General features: G+C 38.0%; 1 protein-coding gene and 1 long non-coding RNA gene across 21 annotated transcripts in view; one reads left to right on the forward strand and one right to left on the reverse strand.

The window, feature by feature from the left end:
* The window catches only part of arhgap15 (Rho GTPase activating protein 15), an 826,317-nt gene that overhangs the window by 129,634 nt on the left and 674,308 nt on the right, over window positions 1-22,375 (reverse strand). Inside the window, exon 18 of one of the 20 annotated variants that reach the window (XM_069935051.1) lies at window positions 11,515-12,149. The exons of the other annotated variants lie outside the window; for them this stretch is intronic. Coding sequence (XP_069791152.1) covers window positions 12,139-12,149 — 11 coding nt within the window. The 3' untranslated portion in view covers window positions 11,515-12,138. Of the gene's footprint in view, window positions 1-11,514; window positions 12,150-22,375 lie in introns of those variants that run through there. 20 annotated transcript variants of the gene reach the window in all.
* Window positions 1-22,375, forward strand: part of LOC138761984 (uncharacterized) — a 34,766-nt gene that overhangs the window by 6,645 nt on the left and 5,746 nt on the right. Inside the window, exon 3 of the long non-coding RNA XR_011356684.1 lies at window positions 12,004-12,137. This is a non-coding gene — a long non-coding RNA (uncharacterized lncRNA). The remainder of the gene's footprint in view (window positions 1-12,003; window positions 12,138-22,375) is intronic.

The following is a 22,375-nucleotide window of genomic DNA, read 5'->3' on the forward strand; positions in this document are numbered from 1 at the left end:
AGTACTATCTCTAAGAATTTTCTCCATTAATTTACCTACCACAGACGTCAAACTTACAGGCCGATAGTTGCCAGGCTTCCTCCTTGAACCCTTTTTAAATAACGGAACCACATGCGCAATGCGCCAATCCTCCGGCACTATCCCCATATCTAATGACATTTGAAAAATTACCGCCAGAGCCTCTGCTATTTCCTCCTTCACTTCTCTCAATGTCCTGGGGAAGATCCCGTCTGGTCCCGGAGACTTATCCACCTTTATATTCTTCAAAAGCCTTAAAACTACACCTTTTGTAATCTCTATATTCCCCATATTTACCCAATTTGCTTTTTTTATCCCACATCTCCCAATATCCTTCTCCTTAGTGAATACCGAAGAAAAGAAACTGTTCAATATCTCCCCCATTTCTCTAGGTTCCACACACAGTTTTCCACTCTGATTTTCTAAGGGACCAATTTTGTCTCTAGCTTTCCTCTTACCATTAACATATTTGTAGAACTCTTTTGGATTAGTTTTCACCCTGCTTGCCATAGTTTTCTCGTACCTTCTTTTAGCTTTCCTAATTCCTCTCTTAAGATTCCTCTTACATTCAATGTAACTTTCAAACATCTCCTTAACTCCATGCTTCTTATATCTAATGTACGCCTCCCTTTTTCTTCGAACCAAGTTTTCAATATTCCTTGAAAACCACGGCTCTCTCAAACCTTTTGCCCCTCCTTTTAACCTAACAGGAACATAAAGCTTTTGCACTCTCAAAATCTGATCTTTAAAAGACTTCCATCTCTCTACTACATCCTGCCCATAAAACAAATTGTCCCAATGCACACCCTGCAAGTCCTTTCGCATCTCCTCAAATCTAGCTTTTCCCCAATCAAAAACCTCAATCCTTGGCCCTGATTTCTCTCTTTCCATAATGACATTGAAGCTGATGGCATTATGATCACTGGACCCGAAGTGCTCGCCAACACTAACCTCCGTCACTTGACCCATCCCATTTGCCAACAGTAGATCTAACACTGCTCCTTCTCTGGTCGGCACCTCTACATATTGTTGTAAAAAACTATCTTGCGCACATTTCACAAACTCTAACCCATCCATTCCTTTCACAGAATGTGTTTCCCAATCTATATGTGGAAAATTAAAATCTCCCATAATTACAACCCTGTGCTTATCACAAATATCTACTATCTCCCTACAGATTTGCTCCTCTAGGTCTCGGTCCCCTCCGGGTGGTCTATAATACACCCCTACAAGTGTAACCTCTCCTTTCCTACTCCTCAGTTCCACCCAAATAGCCTCCGTGGATGTGCCCTCTAATCTATCCTTCCTAGGCACTGCTGTAATATTTTCCCTGACAAGCAATGCAACCCCACCTCCTCTTGCCCCTCTGACTCTATCACACCTAAAACAACGAAACCCAGGGATATTCAGTTGCCAATCACATCCCTCCTGCAACCATGTCTCACTAATCGCTACCACATCATACTTCCAAGTATCAATCCACACCTTCAGCTCATCCACCTTTTTTACAATACTCCTGGCATTAAAATATATGAATTTCAGGGATTTCCCATTTTTTAATCCCTGTTTTCCCTCATTTTTAAGAACAACATTATTTACTTTTCCTGCCAATTGCCCTTCATCTTCTTCCAGAGCATTTCTCTTCTCTATCACCTGCCCATCCATATTCAAATACTTACTACAAACTTTCATTGTTTGCATTCTAACCTTCTCCTTACTGCTCTGTACTATTTTGTTCCCTCCCCCCAACCATTCTAGTTTAAAGGATCCTGAGTAGCCCTAGCAAATACCTCTGCCAGGATTCTGGTCCCCCTGGGATTTAAGTGTAACCCATCCTTACTGTACAGGTCACATCTCCCCCAAAAAAGGTCCCAGTTATCCAGAAACTTAAAACCCTGCCCCTTACTCCACCCCTTCAGCCACGTGTTAATCCTTCACCTCATTCTATTTCTATTCACACTGTCACATGGCACAGGGAGTAATCCAGAGATTACCCCCTTTGCGGTCCTTCTTTTTAACTCCCTACCTAACTGCATGTACTCACTTTTTAGGACCTCTTCTCTAATTCTCCCTATGTCATTGGTACCTACATGTACGGTATAGAATGATTATTCAAGAGATGAGAAAAAATGAGGTCTGCTGAAAAATATGTACCTTGGACAACACATATAAAAGCCAATAGCTGCATAATTTTAAAATATAAATGCAAGTCAATATCTTGAGATTTTCCCTCCCGCCCCATTAGATTCCTGTAAACACATTTCCAGTCTGTACACCCAGAAAACATTCAAATGAGACCCAAGTCATGTCTTGAAGAAAGAATAATAAGATATTTGGAGATAAACACTGAACATTCAGAGAAACAAGGTCAGATGACATAAATACTCCAAAAAGTCTAACTTTTAATTAATGACCATTTTCAAGAAAAATATCATCAAATTTGCCTCCCTGGTACCAGGATCCGGGATGTAACTTCTCGTGTCCAAGACATCCTAAGTAGGAAGGGAAATGAACCAGAGGTTGTGGTACATATTGATACCAATGACATAGGGAGGAAGAGTGAAGTGGTCCTAAAAAAAAAATGAATATAAAGAGTTAGGTAGGGAGCTAAAAAGGACCGCAAAGGGGGTAAACTCTGCATTACTTCTTGTGCCACGCGATAGTGAGGGCAAGAATAGGATCAGGTGAAGGATGAATGTGTGGCTGAAGGGGTGGTGTAAGGGGCAGGGATTGGAGTTGTTGGATCACTGGGATTTTTCTTGGGGGAGGTGGGACCTATACTGATTGGGCAAGTGGCATCTGAATCCCAGAGGGACCAGGATCCAGGCGGGGGCATTTGCTAGAGCTACTCAGGAGGCTTTAAACTCTGGTTGGGGGAAGGAGTCCATATAAAGGAAAACAGCAAAGAGAAGGTTTGTCTGCAAATAGAGAAGGCTTGTAGACAAAGTATGGGGGTAGATAGATAGGTGATTGAGAAGGAGAAGGATCAGTGCCATAATGGAGAGTGGATGATGGTAATAAATAATAATTATCCGTAAAGATGGGTACAAGCAGAGGGTAAGATGTGGGAAATCTCTGAAATGCATTTACTTTAATGCTGGGTGCGTTGTAAGGAAGGCTGAAGGTGTGGATAGACACTTGGCAGAATGATGTGGTGGCAATTAGTGAGACATGGTTGCAGGAGGGTCGTGACTGGCAGCTAAATATTCCGGGATTTTGCTGCTTAAGGTGTGATAGAATTGGAGGGGTGGGGGGGGGGGTGGTGGCATTGCTTGTCAGGAAAAATATTACAGTGGTTCTGATGTGAGATAGTTTGGAGGGGTCGTCAAAGATGGAATTAAAAAATGGAAAAGGAGGAGTTACAATTATAGGGGAGTATTATAGTCCACCTAGTGGGGAGTGAGAAATAGAGGATCAAATGTATAAGGAAAAAGCAGAGATTTGTAATAATAGTGGTATTAGTGGGAGATTTTAATGTTCCTAATGTAGATTAGGAAACACATTCTGTGATGGGGTTGGATGGCTCAGAATATATAAAATGAGTGCAGTATAGTTTTTTTCAGCAATACGTTGAGGTATCCACTAGAGAAGGGGCAGTGTTGGATCTACTGTTCTGGAATGAGTAGTGACTGAAGTGTGTGTTTGGGAACACTTCGGATCCAGTGATCATGGTACTATTAGTTTCAATATAATTATGGAAAGGGATAAGTCTGGTCCAAAGATTAATGTTTTTGTGTGGGGGTAAGTCAGATTTGAAGATATGAGAAGGCATTTGCAAGGAGTGGTTTGGGCTGATTGTTTTATGGGAAGGAGGTAGATTAGAATTGGAGTTCATTTAAAGGTGAGATTTTGAGGGTTCAGAATTTTTATGTTCCCGTAAGGAAAAAAAGCAGAGCCAAAATTTCAAGACAGCCATGGTTTTAAAAGGATATTAAAAAGTTGGTTCAAAATAAAAGGGAGGCCAACATTAAATATAAGAAATAATGTATGCTTGGAAAACACATGGATTGTAAAAAAAAAGAAAGAAATTAGGAAAACAAAAGGAAGGTACGAGGTGGATAAAGCGAACAGGGTGAAAGTAAATTCAAAGGGTTTTTACAAACATGTGAATAGCAAAAAGAGGGTGAAGGATAAATTTGGTCCATTAGAGAATCAGAATGGACAATGTGTGTGGAGTTGAATGAGATGGGGGAAATATTAAATGAGTTCTTCTCATCAGTATTTACTAGGGAAAAGAATATGGAATCGTGTAGGATAAGTGAGACAAAAGGGGTAATTATGGAAAACAGGGATTAGGAAAGAGGGGGTGTTGGAAATTTTGAGGCATATAAAGGTGAATAAATCTCTGGGTCCCGCTGGGATTTTCCCCAGGACCTTGAGGGAAGTCAGGGAGGAAATAGCAGAGGCTCTAGCAATGATTTTTCAACAGTCACTGGAGGGAGATATGGTGCCGCGGGATTGGCGTGTTGCAAATGCGGTTCCTCTGTTTAAAAAGGACTCCAGGTAATAGGCCCAGCAATTATTGGCCAGTAAGTTTGACATCAGTGGTTGGTAAACTAATGGAAAGTACTCTAGAGATAATATATAAGTATGTAGAAAGGCAGGGAGAGATCAGGGACACCCAACATAGGTTTGAGAGGTGATGGTCAGGTTTGACAAATCTTGTTGAATATTTTGAGGAGGTGACTAGGAAGATCGATGAAGGTAGAACAATAGATGTATTCTATATGGATTTCAGCAAGGCCTTCGATAAGTTTCCACATGGAAGGTTAGTAAGGAAGGTTTAGGCGCTAGGTATTAAATGGGTTCAACAGTGTCTAGAAGGTAGATGCCAGAGAGTCATGGTGGATAAGTGTCTGTTAGGGTGGAGGCCGGTGATGAGCAGTGTTCCTTAGGGATCGGTGTTGGGTCCCTTGTTGTTTGTCATTTACATTAAATGATGTGGATGATGGAGGGGTAAATTGGGTTAGTAAATATGTGGACTATATAAAAATACAGGGCGTTGTGGATAGTGAAGATGGTTTTCAGAGACTGCAGAAAGATTTGAACTGTTTAGAAGAGTGGGCTGAAAGATGGCAGATGGAGTTTAATAGCGATAAGTGTGAGGCTCTTCATTTTGGGAAGAATAATCCAAACAGGACATATTCAGTGAAGGGGATGGCATTGAGGAATGCAAAGGAACAGAGAGATCTTGGAATAACAGTTCATCATTCTTTGAAAGTGGAATCTCATGTGCATTGACTGGTAAAGATAACATTTGGTATGGTGGTCTTTATAAATCAAAGCATAGACTATAGAAGCTGGGAAGTGATGTTGAGACTATGGAAGGCATTGGTGAGACCGAATTTGGAATATTGTGTGCAGTTCTATTCCCCAAATTATAGGAAGGATATCAATAAGGTAGAGAGGGTGCAGAGAAAATTTACTAAAATGTTGTCTGGATTGCAGTATCTAGAATACAAAGAAAGAATGAGTACACTGGGTCTTTATTCATTGGAGCGTAGAAGGTTGAGGGGGGATTTGTTAGGGGTATTTAAAATTATGAGGGGGATAAATAGAGTATATGTGAATAGGCTCTTCCCCTTGAGAGTAGGTGAGATTGGAATGAGGGGTCATAAGTTAAGGATTAGGTGCAAAAGTTTAGATGTAACATGAAAGGGAGCTTCTTCACTCAGAGAGTGGTGGCTGAGTGGAATGACTTTCTGGAAGAGGTGGTTGCAGCAAGGTCAATTTTGTCATTTAAGAAAAAGTTGGATGTGCATGGATGTAAGGGGATTGCAGGGTTATGGGCAGGGAGCAGGTAAGAGGGACTAGAGGAGATCACTTAAATCAATACGGACTAGAGGGGTCGAGATGACCTGTTTTCATAATGTAATTGGAATATGGTTGTAAGTTCAAGTCTCCTTTATTGCCAGGTATGGAATACCTAAAGGGCACACCCACCAATAAGGGAAAAAGAAGCAAAAGAGAGTCATTTCAGAGACACCGAATGCCTATTGATTCATTAACTGCAGCCACACAGCCCCCTGTTCATTCCAGCGGTGAAGGCAAGCTCCAATATGATTAGGAAGCTGTCAGCACACCTGGTTCTCATGGGTCTCCAACAGCTTGCAGCCTAGTTCAAGTCCTTCGGCCCATGTCACTTGCTGTGGTAACCTCCATTTAAGGGTCATCTCCCAGGTTTCTGCTTTTGAACAGATGGAAGGAGGGAGGGGAGGATGTTCTCCTGTTCTGGTGCTCTGCATACTTATAATCCTTTGGTGTGCTGCCAACCATGGTACCCACCATCTTGGGCATGGACCTCAATGAATTTGGGAATTTAAAAAAGAAACATTGCTGACCCCTTCTACACACTGTTCAAAACCTGTATGGGGCCATCAGCATAACAGATGGGCAATGAGACACCATGGACTAGCACTGTTTTACACCAACTGGAGTACTGGCATTACAGCACCTCCCATATTTTTGAACCTCTACCATTGTCCGCAAAATAGCCACAATCACAAACGTGACCTCAGACTTCAGAAACAATTGATAAAAAAATTAAATAAATATTAATTGGTTGATGCAAAATAGCCACAATCACAAACGTGACCTCAGACTTCAGAAACAATTGATAAAAAAAAAATTAATTGGTTGATGCACCTGAATTTGCGATGCATTTTCAACTTTCCAACAAGATGTATCATTATGGTTTGGCTACTGTGCGTAACTGAATTTAAATATGTAATTGAATTAGATGATAAATGCACGAAGCACATTGACAGTTGTGGTTAGTTGTCAATAGGGTCCTCATAAACATTTTAAATTCCAGATGTCTTCTAGAGTTCCTTTAATGCATTACCCACCAAAGATTGGGACACATACCATCTCCTATCCCACAAAAGACCTGCTGAGAAATTAGCATAGCAGTTAGTCCAATGCTCTTACAGTGCCAGTGACCTGGGTTCTAATCCAGCACAGTCTGTAAGAAGTGTATACGTTCTCCCAGTGTCTATGTGGGTTTCCTCCAGGTGCTCCGGTTTCCTCCCACCCTTCAAAACTTTACAGGGATTGTTTGATAATTGGTGTATTTGAGAGGGGGTGGCACTAGTTCATAGGCCATAAGGGCCTGCTATCGTGCTGTACATCTAAATTTATAAATTTAAATTCTTCAAAGTACTAATGGAGCACTGGTGATTGACACAGAACTCAGAAACTCCACAGCTGGGGAGGAGAAAAAGACCTGTAGGTTGAAGTTTCAGTTGATAAACTGAAGGCTGGAAAATGCATGTGTGGCATTCAGGCTGAGACACTTAAAAAGATGAGAAGGAGGATGCCAATCAAAGTTGAATTAAATACAGAACAATCAGATGTCGTGCTGAGTTTCTGAGTGCTGGAGCATCAGGCTTTGGGCAGAAAGCAAGATACAATGGTGGCTCAAGCAGATACAGGATATCTCAGCAGCAAAGAAGTAAATCCTTGGTCCTTCATTACATTTATGGGGAGAATGAGAATGTCCGAAATTGAAAATAATATTCTGGATTGTAACTGTGCTTCTCGAAAGAAGGCACACACATGTAGTTTAGTCAGGTTAAGCTCTGAGTTTTATTAGGGCTCAGGCCCGACTTTTACATTTGTACTGTTCCCGTTGTGGCCCTCCCTTGGCTGATGTCACAACATGCATAACAAAAGTGGGTTTCCCCGCACGTGTGTACTTTCCTGCTTCACAATACCCTTCTTCACCGTGCTCTGTCCCTGTCTGTTGGCTGCACAGCAAGGCCAGTGCCATTTTGGGTTGCTAGCCTTTAAGCTGCCCCTGCACCAGCCAATTCACTTGTTGGGGCCAGTGCCGCTGCGTAGGCTGCTGGTCTTTGGTTGTGCTTACCGCCCAAAGCACCGGCTTGATCGAGGCAGGGGCGGGCCGCCACAGGATCCTGCTATTTAGACTGGTTACACACAGAAAACTAACCCCGCTTTGATTATAAGCTACCACTTTGAAATATTAATTTTGCTTCTCTCTCTGTTGATGTTGCCAGGCCTACTGTGCATCTTCAGAACTTATTTCAAATTTATCTTTACCTTCATTTAATCCATTGTGTTTTGACTCCTGGTGGCTGAAGCAATTTGACAAAAAAAAATTAAAAATGAAGTGAAAAGGAGCTTAATTCAAATTTAATTTTTGTTGGTCCTCTTAGCTGCAGAATAGCAAGTGAGATACTTACTAGCATCACTTTGCAAAAATACTTTTTTTAAATCTCAGTTCATGAGCTTAGAAAAGTCTGTTCTTTGCCATGAAAAACAGAGTAAAAATAGGAAGTACAATTTAAAATTTAATCATTTATATGAAAATAAAAGTGATACTACAGAAGTGAACAACTCCAGAAAGTGAAGGATGATTCGTTTTGCCTCAGGTGGATAGAATCTGACAGCAGTAACTTTATTTAATTGGACAATATTCAAATTAATTTTAAGGGTAACTGACCTTTCTATTTGCCTATGAGAAGGGGATGACCTTTAAATAGACAGAGGGTTGTAAATGCAGATTCAGGCGTGAGATTTCTGTTTTTCTGTGCCAGTGAAAATAAAATGTGATACTATTTCTCTTCATTTTTTTATTTACTACTTGTTTGGAATTAAGCAAAACAAGAGCTAATAAATTTAATAACTGAAGTTAATGAAAACTTTGTAGATGCTGTCTTATATTTAATGACAATCTTATGATATTTGTCTTGACAAGCTAACGGTGAAGTACCTAACCTTTCTTGAATGAGAATGAGAAAACCTAAACATGTATTCGAGAATTATGGTTCAAAATGAATCAAGTTCTGAAGAAAGAACAGAAAACTGCTTGATGGAAGCTCATCACCCAGAAGAAAGTCGAAGTTATAATGAGAGATAAATGATTCTGGTATTGAATGTAAAGTTACAATTAAATTATACCATAGTGACATTCCAGGGGATAAAACATGATAAAATATATATACATCTTTATTGCAGAAATATTGATTGAGAAAAGGACAATTTGAAAGCAATTTCAGTTTTAAATACTTACTAATTATTTGCCAATGTATTTGAAACCATTTTTGCTCCCAAAGTTGTTCAATGTTCATGACTTATTTTTTTTTCAGCATGGCACATTTTTGATGGATGTGCATTGGGCATTTGGGTACAAGATACAAGTGTGTTTGCAAAACACTCTGCTGAAGTTTTTTGCCTCAGACGTTACTTCAGACAATGCTGTTTTGTTTTGCAAACCAAATAATAAGGTTCAACATTATTGCTAAATTTGGATATTATTTCTAATTTCAAATCGATGTATGCCTTTAAATTAATGAAGAAGCATACCAACATACATATTGATGTGATATTAATTTACTTATATTATTGGATATTCTTTGAACAACAAGCAAAAACTTTGATGTCTAGCACATTCTGATCATTAACTTGATTTTCTGCATTATGAAAGTGCAAAAATATTTCATTGACCTTGAAGTTCTCTGACACCCTGGTGTCTTGAAGGGCACTGTTCAATGCAAAAAACAAAATCCTTTCTTCTTTTCTCCTCACAGGTAACTTTTCTGCTTGCTAACTTTTCATCATTTTGGTTTTCCTTTCAGTGTTGATTGCGCTCCCAAGGTAACATGAGAGAAACAGCTCAATTCTCAGAGTTCAGCAACTAATCACATTTAATGACTAATATTATGAAAAACTAGGCATGTGATGAAGGGTTAAAAAAAATACTGAGTTGAGTCATTGGCATTGCATAAAATGGCAAAAAAAAGTTTGGCAGATTCCTTTTGACTGCTTCTATTTCTCTCATTCTATGTTCTTAAACAAGAGCCGCAAATAGAAACTCTTGAGGCTTTCAGAGGAAGTGAGCAATCTTTGATTCAACTGGGAGTGGAGGAGATGAAGTTGACATTGAGTGGAAGGAAAATGAAACAATTCATGCAAGATCAGAGCATAGTATAGAAGGCATGCATGCAATTACACTCTTGCTTTGCAAATCTTGCAATTTACATCTTGAAAAATGTTAACAATTGTTAATACTTAAACAAATCCACCTAACTATTCAGAGTTATTCAGGCACTACCTCAAACAAAGTACAATTAAAATTGACAAAAATAGCAAAAAAAAAGGCAGCTTAATGTCGAATAATAACAGCTGATGATGACAGCTGTTCAGTTTGTCAATGAATTTGTTCAGCTTGCTGGCAGAATGTGCGAATCAGGGATGCAGTTCATAATAACGTATGTTTATATAGCAGGCATTTGATATTAAATGGAACCCTCAGAAAATGATAAGAAACATTGAAAGCCAGGAATAACTGGAAACTTCAAAGGATGTTTATGCACCTACCAACTTTAGTTCCCCATTTCCTCCAGCAGTGACAGCCGGGCTCGTCGCTGCCTGCTGCTAGATTAGGGTGCAGCTGTTGTGCCTACTGGCTGAATCCCACATGGGCATTAAGAGCTACTGTACTGGCAACACCTCCCATGAAGCACTTCTGTTGTGGTCTTTGCAAGTGAAATTTCATGTCAAAACCTGCAGCTTCCTACTGCAGGTCTTCTTCACTAACAAAGTGTAAACATAATCTATGCAAAATATTGGCTTTTTTTTTTAAAATGGAAGATGTATTCTAATTCACTTGTACTAATTTGTACACTACTGTTGCAGACATTGGATACCTTGCAATGATTGGATAATTCACTGGTGCTCAAAATCTAGAGTACATTTGTGAATTGGTTTAAGTTTGCTACTTTGAGTGTTATTGGACTTAATCTGCTCAGGTTTTGAAATTTAACATTGCATGCATTGTCAAGGAAAGTGCCATGGTTCAATATATTACACTCAAGCCACACCTTCTGCCAGATGATAATGATTGATACTTAAGATTCAACCCTTTTAATAGTAATAAAAATTGTGTACCAATAAGACATTTTCCTTGAAGAGAATTTGGTGAGAAATGCACATTTTGCTTTAATTTGAAAATCTATAAGAATCCATGTGATTGGTTTTGTTTTAAAGCCATAAAGAATAAATACATTATTTTTGCCTATTTATGCCCTGTTAAATTATGGAGGAAGCCAGCTACAAAATAAAATGTAAATGTAGATGAGTGTTGATATCATTATCCTTCTTCCACAATTTATTTTCTCCATGATATCTTTCGAATGTTGCAACCTCTTAATGATTTGCTCTAATAAATATATCCACAATGTCAAATTGGTGATAGGGTATTCAGGCATTTTAAGATTTCAGAAAAACTTGGTGTTTTGTCATTTAACTTCAATTTTACTTGTGGATTTGAATTCTTGAAATTTATAACATTTTGTGTTGATGTAACCAAATTGAAAGATGTATTGTTTCTTTCTCAGATGATAAATTGGCTTTCTAGACATATAGAGATAATAATATTGCAGATTTATCATTAAATCAAACAAAGATGTTTTTCTCCACTTCCTCAGATTTATTGATCAGCCAAAAACCACGAGGAAAACTTTTTAGTTTCCATATTTAACATGCAGGCATTAAACTAATTACTTTTCAAAGCAATCTTTTTGGCTTGATGTCCTTCCAAAATCAGAATGCGATTACAAGCACAGAGAGGCCATTTGGTCCAACAAGTCCTGCAGAACTGTTCGCAAACCTATATATTAAGAATATCCTGACTAGAAGAAGAAATGCATATCACAAGATCACAAAATAATAGGAGCAGAAATGGACCTACAGGTCCATTGAGTCTACTCTGTCATTCTAATCATGAGTGGATCCACCCTCCCACACAGCCCCACTCCCCAGCTTTCTCTCTGTAACCCTGGATGCCCGTAATAATTAAACACCTGTCAATCTCTGTCTCAAGTATACCCAACAACCTCTCTTCCATAGCCACCTTTGACAACAAGCTCCACAGACTCATGACCCTCTGGACTAAATAAATTTTTCCACATCTTGGTTTTAAATTGACACCCTTTCACCTGACATTATGTCCTCTTGTCCTAGAATCCACTACCATGAGAAAGGGTACCATATCCCCTACCACATACAAGGGGATTCTTTTTGCTTTATGCTTGAAGACAAAGGACTGCAGATGCTGGAATCTGGAGCAAAACCAAGATGCAGGAGGGACTCAACAGGTCAGGCAGCAGCTGTAAAGGCAAAAGGATGATCAATGTTTCATGTTGAGCTCCTGCATGTGGACCCTGCATACTTGCTTTAGATGTGTTTAATTAATTTAAAAAATATCAGCTGATTTATAATGAGAAATGATTTAAATTTAGTACAATTCAGGATTGGAGCTATGACCTGGTCCACATTGAGCAACTCTTGATGGCTGTTTATGTATTTTCTCAATATAATTATTAGAATTATTTGGAAGAGGAGAAACTGTTCAGTTGTGAATTTACATTCAGTACTAATAAGCCAATTGCAGAACTTTTCCCTTTAGAATAGGTTGAATCCAAATTGACAGGATGACATCAACCATCAGTAATGACATCACAAAAATCTATTGCCACAGGATCTTTAAAATTATATTTTGGCATCGCTGCAGTTTCAAATCTGAGCTATAAACACATTTTTCTGTAATATGGTACAGCTTTAAAGCAGATCCATTAATAAAATTGACTGAGTTTGATCAGACAGCAATTTCAACCTATTTTTCAACACATGGCTCATTCCAGTTCAGAGTGACATAAAACAACCCTACCCATCTACCCAAGAGGTTCGTATACTCTCCAGGCACATAGCCATGTTCTGCCCTCATAAACTTGTGTGTGCAGTGGGACTTGCTGAACATGCTCTAGGGCTGGATGACATCTCCCTTCAGTGTGCCAACATCAGTCCCTCAGCACTATGTAGACTACAGTGAGCTGACTAAAGACTGCATGCTGTGGATGATTTAATACACACAAACATCAAAGTGCTTTCCTTGGTAATTATATTTTTTTCTTACAAAGTTAGTGCCAGCCATTTTATGAACAATTAGACGAGCAAAAATTACTGGCATAGTTTAAAAAAAAACGTGGATAGGGGTGTGTTAAGCAGATACACTACTCCAAACTTTTATTTGACATTTTATTTGGCTTTGAAAAATGACCAGCATTAGATTATAACATAATTTGTCTTGTCTTTATTACTAGCACAAAGGACACCATTCATTAATTATTCTGCTGTTGCAGCTTAACACTGCTTGGAAAGGTCTCTCTTTGGACAGATGGCTGGAAAGATGTTATTTATATCAATCAGTTCAAAATGCTCAACAAGGATTACTGTATCTGTGACTGCAAGGATCTATTTTCTTTTACCTCATATACCCTATACCTCTTGCCCATTGCATGAAAGTTATGCTCAATAGAAGAATAAGCATTGATGACATGATATATAAAAAAAACAAGAATAGCTAAGCAGTTTTGATTTAAATTCTTTTTATTCCAATGTGAAAGCAAATACTTTAGGCACATTCTATTTACTGCAGCTATTTTTGGTTAGCCATTAAAATAATTCAGCACACTCAGTGAAAATATTAATTATGAACCTTTCTAAAATAATATTTTAATTATTATAACTTACCTAGTAAATAAGTTGCTGACTTCATTAACTATAAGGTATATTAAATTTATATAAAAAAAATAAATTTAGACTTACAGACCCTTTCGGTCCACAAACCCGTGCCTCCCAATTATACCCAATTGGCCTACAACCCCTGGTACCTTTTAGACCCTGACAAGAAATTTTACCTCAAGTAATTTAAAGATATCCTGAATGTTGACAAAGACAATAGTATTATTGTTTATGGCTACTGTTCACACCCAATAGTTATTGGTGTTCTATGGAAAAAATGCTTTGTTCTTTCAAAAATATTTTCTTGATTATAATATTTAAAATGTAATTTCACCTCCACCCACTATACTCTCCCTCCACCCTCTATCCCCTCTCCCCATACACTACTCCCTCCCTCCACCATCTCCAATATTTATGCAACTAAACTTTCATATCACTTGAAAACCTTCAGTCTACCATACTTTATATCATTTGTTGTATTTCATTGGAACAAAATGTAACTCAGAATATTAGAACCCTGAAAGGAATGGCAATGCAATTTTCTGTTAACAATATGTAATAAAGTTATTCATTTTCTTTCATGGAGTTGAACAGGAAAACCTTGCCATTAGGAACATCATTAATCCTCTAAGAGCAAATAACTCAAATTGAACAACTCCTCATTATCTTTCAAATAAAATATGTAGCCATGGAAATCCGAATAGGTGTAAGCTCTAGCAGTCTTTCTGTGGTACATGTGGAACAGTTTTATTCCAGTTCTTCCCTCATCTTTCCAGTACATTTATGACTTTATTGCTGCTACTGTCCACTTGTGCACACACTCAAATGTTTCATCAAATATGCTGCCAGTTTCCAACTCTCCTCCATCTCTGAATTTTCCTTTCTCAGCTTCTTTATCTCTTCAGGATATGTTGGCGAGCAGTATCTATTTCAAGCTCACAGACTGTCACAGCTATCATGGTTACATATATTCTGCTTCCTGCAAGAATTTCATTCTCCCAGGTTCTGTGTCTCAGTACTAGCGACAATATACAGTATTTCAAAATACATCTGAGATGCCTCCTTGTCCCCTTATTTATAGTTTTCCCTATCTACTACATATGCTCTGCTTTCCCCCACTTTTGTATTGACTCCCTCTTCAGCCCCCAGAGCAAGCAAATGATTTCCATTGTCCTCTACTTTTTTCCAAAAGGTTTCACATCTAAAGTGTCATCTGTCATTTCCATCACCTTTGATGTAATACCATTACCATCAGTATTGGCAGTCTCTATTCTTTGCTCAGTTTTTGAAGGGATTGTTCCCTCTGTACTTCCCTTGTTTACTACTTCATTATCACAGCACATCTAAAAACATAAAAAAACCCAGAAATCTATAGCACAGTACGTCTTTTGCCCCAGTGTGGTGCCAGCCTAATAACCTACTCTACCAACTGCCTAGAATTTCTCCACTGCAAACCACCTCCCCCATTTTTCTCAGTTCAATGTACCTATTTAATTGTCTCTTTAAAAAAATCCTATTGTCCCTGCCTCCACCACCATTGTTGGCAGCGTATTCCATGAATACACCACTCTCTAAATAAGAACGTACCTCTTTTATCTCATGTATTACTTCCAAGTATCTTAGAACTATGGCTCATCATGTTATCAACTTCATCCCTGGGAAATAACCTCTGGCCATCCACATGATCAATGTCTCTCCTCATCTTGTTCACCTCTATCAGGTCACCCCTCATCCTTTTTTTTCCCCAGAGAAAATACCAAAATCCCTCAACTTATTGTCATAAAGCATGCTCTCCAATCCAGAAAACACCTTTATAAATCTCCACTGCACCTTCTCTACAGCATCCACATCTTACCTGTAATGAGGTGACCAGAACTGAACACAATATTGCAAGTTGAGTTATAGAGCTGTAACATTACCTCATGGTTCTTGAACATGATCCCAGTTAATGAAGGCCAACACATCATATGCATTTTCAACAAAACTATCAACCTGTTCTCATAGTACTCACCCATGCAACACCCATGCAACATCCATTCATTTATGTCTGCCCTTCATTCAGTTCAGAGATCCAAATGCTCCTTCCAGATAAAACCAAGATTCACATGGTTTGTCAAGTTTAATATACTGTATTCTTTACTCATAATGTAGTTATACATTGCAGACTCCAAATACAGATTGGGTGGTCCTTGCAAGAAATCCATCCATAGACTTCTAGCTTTGCAATATTTCTGTTTAGCCAACTTCCACTATTACGACTATTTCAATGATTCACAGCTGAAGTTAGAGGAATAGGATTGCATCTCATCTTCTGACGAGGCATGTACAGCTCTAAGGACTTCCTACTGAATTGAAGATAACCAATTTGTAAAAGGACCGACTCACTCTGATGAAAGCTAATCAACCAGCGCCATTAACCCACTTTGCTCTCTCCACAGATGGTACCTAGCATGCTGAGGACTTCCAACATTTTCTTTTCCTCCAGATTTATAACTATAGCTGCTCTTTTTTAACCTCTATCCTCAAATTTCTTTTATCTTTTTTAATGTGCATCTTCTCCAAAGTGATCAACAACAATGTATAAACCTTCATCACCCTCTCTCAGCCAATATCATGCTTTGGTGTTTCTCAGTTTTATATGTTTTCCCAAAACACAGACATACCTTTTAACCTCTGCAACCTTCTCTTTCTCCACAGTTTAAACAGGTTTGATTTGTAACTTTTCCTGCTTCTTATGAAAGATCATTGACCTTACGTCTTAACTCTTTCTCTCTCCGCAGATCTTGCACAACTTATTACACATGTCCAGCATTTTCTGTTTTTATGGCAAATAACCTTGCAGGTTCCGATCAAGATTTTAGCCAACATCCTTTTCCTTTTAGTTGAGGGAAAATAAAGTCTTTGTGGATCCAAGTTGTAATTTATTAATCATAAAAGAGCCCTTGATGAGATATAGAAATGAGATACATTTTGCATTTCAAAGATTTAAGCTGACAACTTAGTTGCATGCAAATGAGGCTGAGATTTGTAAAAATATTTGAAAAGAAATTATTCTTGAATATACTTATGACAATAATGCAGCATGTAGATAAGTGTAACACACTGCACAAAAAGGCATTCATTTTTCCAAAGTGTTGAAATTAGCTTCATTCTGCTATTGTGAATCAATGTTCATCTACCAGAAAGCTGAATATGCAAGTGCAAAGACTGTGTAATAAATTTGTTAATTACATACTTAAGTAGTACATCTCTGTTGTTTTCCCAGTACGTTTTCAAAAATAAGGTTGTTAATACAACTTTTGATTATTTATATTTAACTCAATGTATTTTCAGTCATTTTTTTTTAGTTCAACACATTCAAGAGCTATTTGCTTGCAAAATCAGACATCCTACAAGACATATATTTTATGATTGTAGTCATCACATTCACATTTGTCGAATGCAAATAAGACCAATCTAAGTGCTTTTAAACTGCAATTTAAATGAAGTATGTGACCGACTCCATCAAAATCTGTTTAAGGCTGCCATGGTTGACATATCAGTGGGGTCAGAAACATGATCCCCAAAGGTCACCTCTCTAAATTGATTTACAACCTTTCAAGCTTTTCTTACTCGATGGCACTAATGTTTATAAAATGTATTTGGTAACTGTGGACAATTTTATGCCACTTTAAGAGGAAATTCTTTAATGCTATTTTACTTGTTATGTTCATTTTAGATCAAACACCATGTTCTTCACCAGTGGCAAACTTATTTACTTAAAATATGAATTTCAGCTTATGTGAACAGACAACAAATTGAAAACTACGTAAAACTGTTCTTGAACAGTACATGGATACATAAATCTAGATAATTGCCAGTTTTATGAAAGGCATGGATAATATATTGGTCATAGATTTTAAATGATTATTTCAATCAAATATATTGACAAAACATTAGTTGGTAGTTTTGGTCAAATATCTGAAGAACTACATACCTCACCTGTGCATTATACTGCCACAATAAACAGATTTTGCTCTGATATCACATTGTAATAATAATTAAAGAAAAACTGGGGGGAAAAAAAACAACAATACAGTCTTTGCTCAGCTGGTTGCCATGAAAATTCAACTTATTTACACATTTTCAAATTAACTGTTTTCTTCAGTCTCTTTTCCTTTTCAACAGCTTTTTTTTCCTCTCTCCTAGAATGGCACCTGGCTGGTGTATCAAATTCACAACTCTCCCTTCAATTAAAATGCTTCATGATCTTTATACTTAGAATTCGAAGTCAGAATCGTTAAGATTAGACAGTTTGAATTTTCATGCTGCTCATTGCATGTTTTAAAGATGAATAACATTTATTCACTCATTAGTTTTATGCAAACTAAGATGAACATGAAAGAAAAAATGTAATAAATTATGGATAGGTTGTTAAAAATCTCTCTATTCACGTTACAGTATTCCTGTTTAGAAATAGCATATTCACTTACTTTCAACAATTTTGCATGTCTAATGATCTTTTGAAAATCATTGCCAAAATAACAATTTTGTGTAATATTAATTGATTTGTGTGGTATTGTTTATAGGTACACAATTTCTTATGATGAAATAAATAGAGGATTAATTGGTACATTGTATATGGAACAATTGCATACGCCAAGGGTGGCATGGTGGGCGTGGCAATTAGCACAACACCTTGACAGCAGCAATGATTGGGATTGGTCCGGGGTTCAAATCCTCGTGTCCACATGGGTTTTCTCCCACTGTTCAAAATGTACCAGGGATGTAGGGTAATTGGATGTAAATTGGGTGGCACAGACTTATGGGCAGAAGTGGCCTGTTACTGTGCCATATGCCAAAATGAATTTGATTGATTTATTTTAAAAAAAAATGCAGTTATACAGTGATATGTCATGATGCTTAGAGGTCGTAATAACCTACAAGGATACAGGCAATGGGTCCACAAAACTATAAATTGATTTATGAACAGTTTAGTCATTTATCACACAATAGCACGGTGATCACTTTTACATATTTTTTTTCAATGAAACAGTCTTTGGAGTGCAATCCTAATGCTTGGAACTGCGCTGATCAACATGACTTTGCACTTCCAATTTCTTTGGAAGTTCAGATATGCCTCATTCCTGAATCTGTTTACTCTGAGTAAGAATATAGTTTGGGGGAAACAGGAAATGACAATTATAATACTTTTAAAAATGAATATATAAATGTGGATTTCTCATGAGCTTGTGGTGCAAACAGGTTTTTTTTTTGGTTACCATCATTAGTTTCAGCAAGAGCCATGATTAATGGATCAAACAATACAGAGATTGTGATTCAGTTATTTGACCCCAGTAGATAGAAGGAAAAATCATAATGAATGCAACTGCTGGAGCCATGTTTAAAATATCATCGTTTCTGATACAGTAGGTCTATGTCTAGGGGACATTCTAAATTGAATGTATTTCCAGTTATTCTAGCTAAAATATGATAAAAGTGAATGGTTCCATCTAAGTTCTGTTGTGTCATCATTATCAGTTGAATAACTGGCCTTTCATGAATCAGGTGACAGAATGGAATAATCAAATTCTCCAAGGATTTAATGTTTGATGTTTTAAATATTGTTTTCTCAACTTCCTTATCTCTTTTCGGTGTTGCATGTTGCACATGTTTGAAGAGCCAGGCCAGCAGAAGATGTCTGATTAACTGTTCAATGCATTAGGATACGACTTAGACATTGCATAAAGAAGGTGCTTTACAGCACATGGACGTTACTATTTTTTTATGGAAAGCATGATTGAGGACAATAAAATAGATATTGAAGTCTACATGATAGTCTGCAAAAATGAATTATGCTTCAGGTGAAAAGTATATAGGTAATAACAAATTTTATCAGAATAGCACAAACGCCATTCATCAGGGAACAGCTGTTTGCAATTTAAGTGGCATATTTTTATAAGTTAATATTCCTAATGGAGAGATAATGTGTTACACTTTCATTGAAATAAAGTAAATAGGAGGATACTGAATGAAAAAAAAACCCTAATACAAACACAGTCTACCACACTCATGATATTGCATTTTCTATAACTTGAAAAGCCCTGGACCTCTCCTTCCATGTTAAAATTTCACAATATTTTCACGTAAATCTCAGTAAATGTTTCTTGTGGGTGCAAAAGCACTTTGTGATAACTACTGGAGTAGAATTTCAATTTCATGAAAAACTTTGTTGCATTAAATGTAACTGCAGATTTTGGTAGAACCATAGAACATTACAGCATAGAAAGCAGGCCATTTGGCCCTTCTAGTCAGTGCTGAACTATTTTTTCTGCCTGTCCCACTGACCTTCACTCTGTCCATAGCCCTCCAAATCCTTATGGCATATCTGGACTTTAGTAAGGTGTTTGATAAAGTTCCACACAGAAGACTAGCATATAAACTTAAAGAGCATGGTATAGGAGGTACGGTATTAAGGTTGATAAAGAATTGGTTGAGGGACAGGAAGCAAAGAGTAGGAATAATTTTTTTTTCCAAAATGGCAGCCAGTGACTAGTGGGGTACTGCAGGGCTCAGTGCTGGGGCCATAGTTGTTTACGATATATATCAATGACTTAGATGTGGGAATAGATAGCAGTATCTTGAAATTTGTAGATGATACGAAGTTGGGTGACAGGGTTAGCTGTGTGGAGGATGTTAGGAGAGTGCAGGGTGATTTGGACAAGTTAGGCGAGTGGGCCAGGACATGGCAGATGCAATATAATGTGGATAAATGTGAGGTTATCTACTTTACAGGTAAGAACAGGAAAGAGGATTATTATCTATATGGTATCAGTTTAGGAAAAGGGGAGATGCAGCGAGACTTAGGTGTTGCTGTTCATCAATCAATGAAAGTGGGCATGCAAGTGCAGCAGACGGTGAGGAGGGCGAATGGTATGTTGGCATTCATACCGAGAGGATTTGAGTACAGGAGTGCAGAGATCCTGCTACAGCTGTACAGGGCCTTGGTGAGACCACACCTGGAGTACTGCATGTAGTTTTGGTCACCTTATCTGAGGAAGGACATCCTTGCCTTGGAGGGGGTGCAGAGAAGGTTCACTAGGCTGATACCAGGGATGGAGGGGCTTGTATATGAAGAAAGGTTGGATAGACTAGGCTTGTGTTCTCTGGAAACATAAAATTCTTAAGGGTTTAGACAGACTAGATGCAGGAAGGTTGTTTCCAGTGCTGGGAAAAACCAGAACCAGGGGCCATAGTTTAAGGATAAGTTTTTTAGGACTGAGATGAGGAAAAATTTCTTCTCTCAGAGAGTGGTAAATGTGTGGAATTCTTTGCCACAGGAAGTAGTTGAGGCCAGTTCCCTGTCGATATTTAAGTGTAGGTTAAATTTGGCCCTTGTGACCAAGGGGATTAGGGGGTATGGGGAGAAGTCAGGAACTGGATACTGATCAGCCATTATCATAATGAATGGCAGTGTAGGCTTGAAGGACCAAATGGCCTACACCTATTTTCTATGTTTCTGTTTTTATGTTTCTATCCATGTACCTATCCATTTTTTTCTTAAATCTTAAAATTGAGCTTGCATTCACCAATTTAGCAGGCAGCTCATTCCATGCTCACACTATTCTCTGTGTGAAGATGTTTCCCCCGTTGATCTCCCTAAAATTTTCCACTTTCACCTTAACCTATGTCTTCTGGATCTCACCTAACCTCAGTGGAAAAAGCCTAGTTGCATTTACTTTGTCTCTACTGCTCATAATTTTATACACCTTTACCAAATCTCCCCTCATTCTTCTACAGACCAGGGAATAATCTTGCCCTATCACTCAGTTCCTGAAGTCCCAGAAGCATTCCAGTAAATCTTCTGTGCACTTTTTCTATCTTATTGGTATCTTGCCTGTGGTTAAGTGATCAAAACTGCACACAATACTCCAAGTTTGGCCTCACCAAAGTCTTATACATCTTTAGCATAATATCCCAGCTCCTGCACTCAATACTTTGATTTATAAAGGCCAATATGCCAAAAGCTCTCTTTACAACCATAATCACCTGTGGTACCATTTTCAGGGAATTATGTACCTGTATTGCCAGATCCCTCTTTTGTACAACACTCTCAGTACTCTACCATTTACCCTGCACATCTTATCTTGCTTTGTCCTTCCAAAATGCCAACTTCACACTTGACTACATTAAATTCCATGTGCCATTTTTCAGCCCTTTTTTGCAGCTGGTCCAGATCTTTCTGCAAACCTTGAAAGCCTTCCTTGCTGTCAACAATGCCTCCAATCTTAGTGTTATCAGCAAACTTGCTGATCCAATTTACTACATTATAATCCAGATCATTGATAAAGATGAAAAACCATAATGCTCCCAGCACTGATCCTTAAGGCATACCAGTAGTCACGGGCCTCCAATCTGAGAAGCAATCATCCACTACCACTCTTTTGCTTCTCCTGTATAGCTAATGTCAAATCCAGTTTACTTCCTAACCATGAATACTGAGCATCTGAACCTTCCTGACTAAACTGCCATGTGGGCCATTGTCAAAGGCTTTTCTAAAGTCCACATTAACAACATTCAAAGCCTTTATTTCATTAACTTTCTTGTTAACCTCCTTGAAAAATTCAACAAGATTTGTGAAACGTGACCTACCATGCGAAAAGCCACGTTGACGATCCCTAATCAGTCCCTGGCTATCCATATACTTGTATATCCAATCTCTCGAACACCTTCCAATAACTAACCTACTACAGAAATCAGGCTCACCAGCCTATACTTTCCTGGGTTACTTTGGAAGCCCTTTAAAAAAAAAATCAAAAAAAATCAATGGAAC

Source organism: Narcine bancroftii, chromosome 4, assembly GCF_036971445.1.
Source record: "Narcine bancroftii isolate sNarBan1 chromosome 4, sNarBan1.hap1, whole genome shotgun sequence".
Taxonomy (NCBI): Eukaryota; Metazoa; Chordata; class Chondrichthyes; order Torpediniformes; family Narcinidae; genus Narcine; species Narcine bancroftii.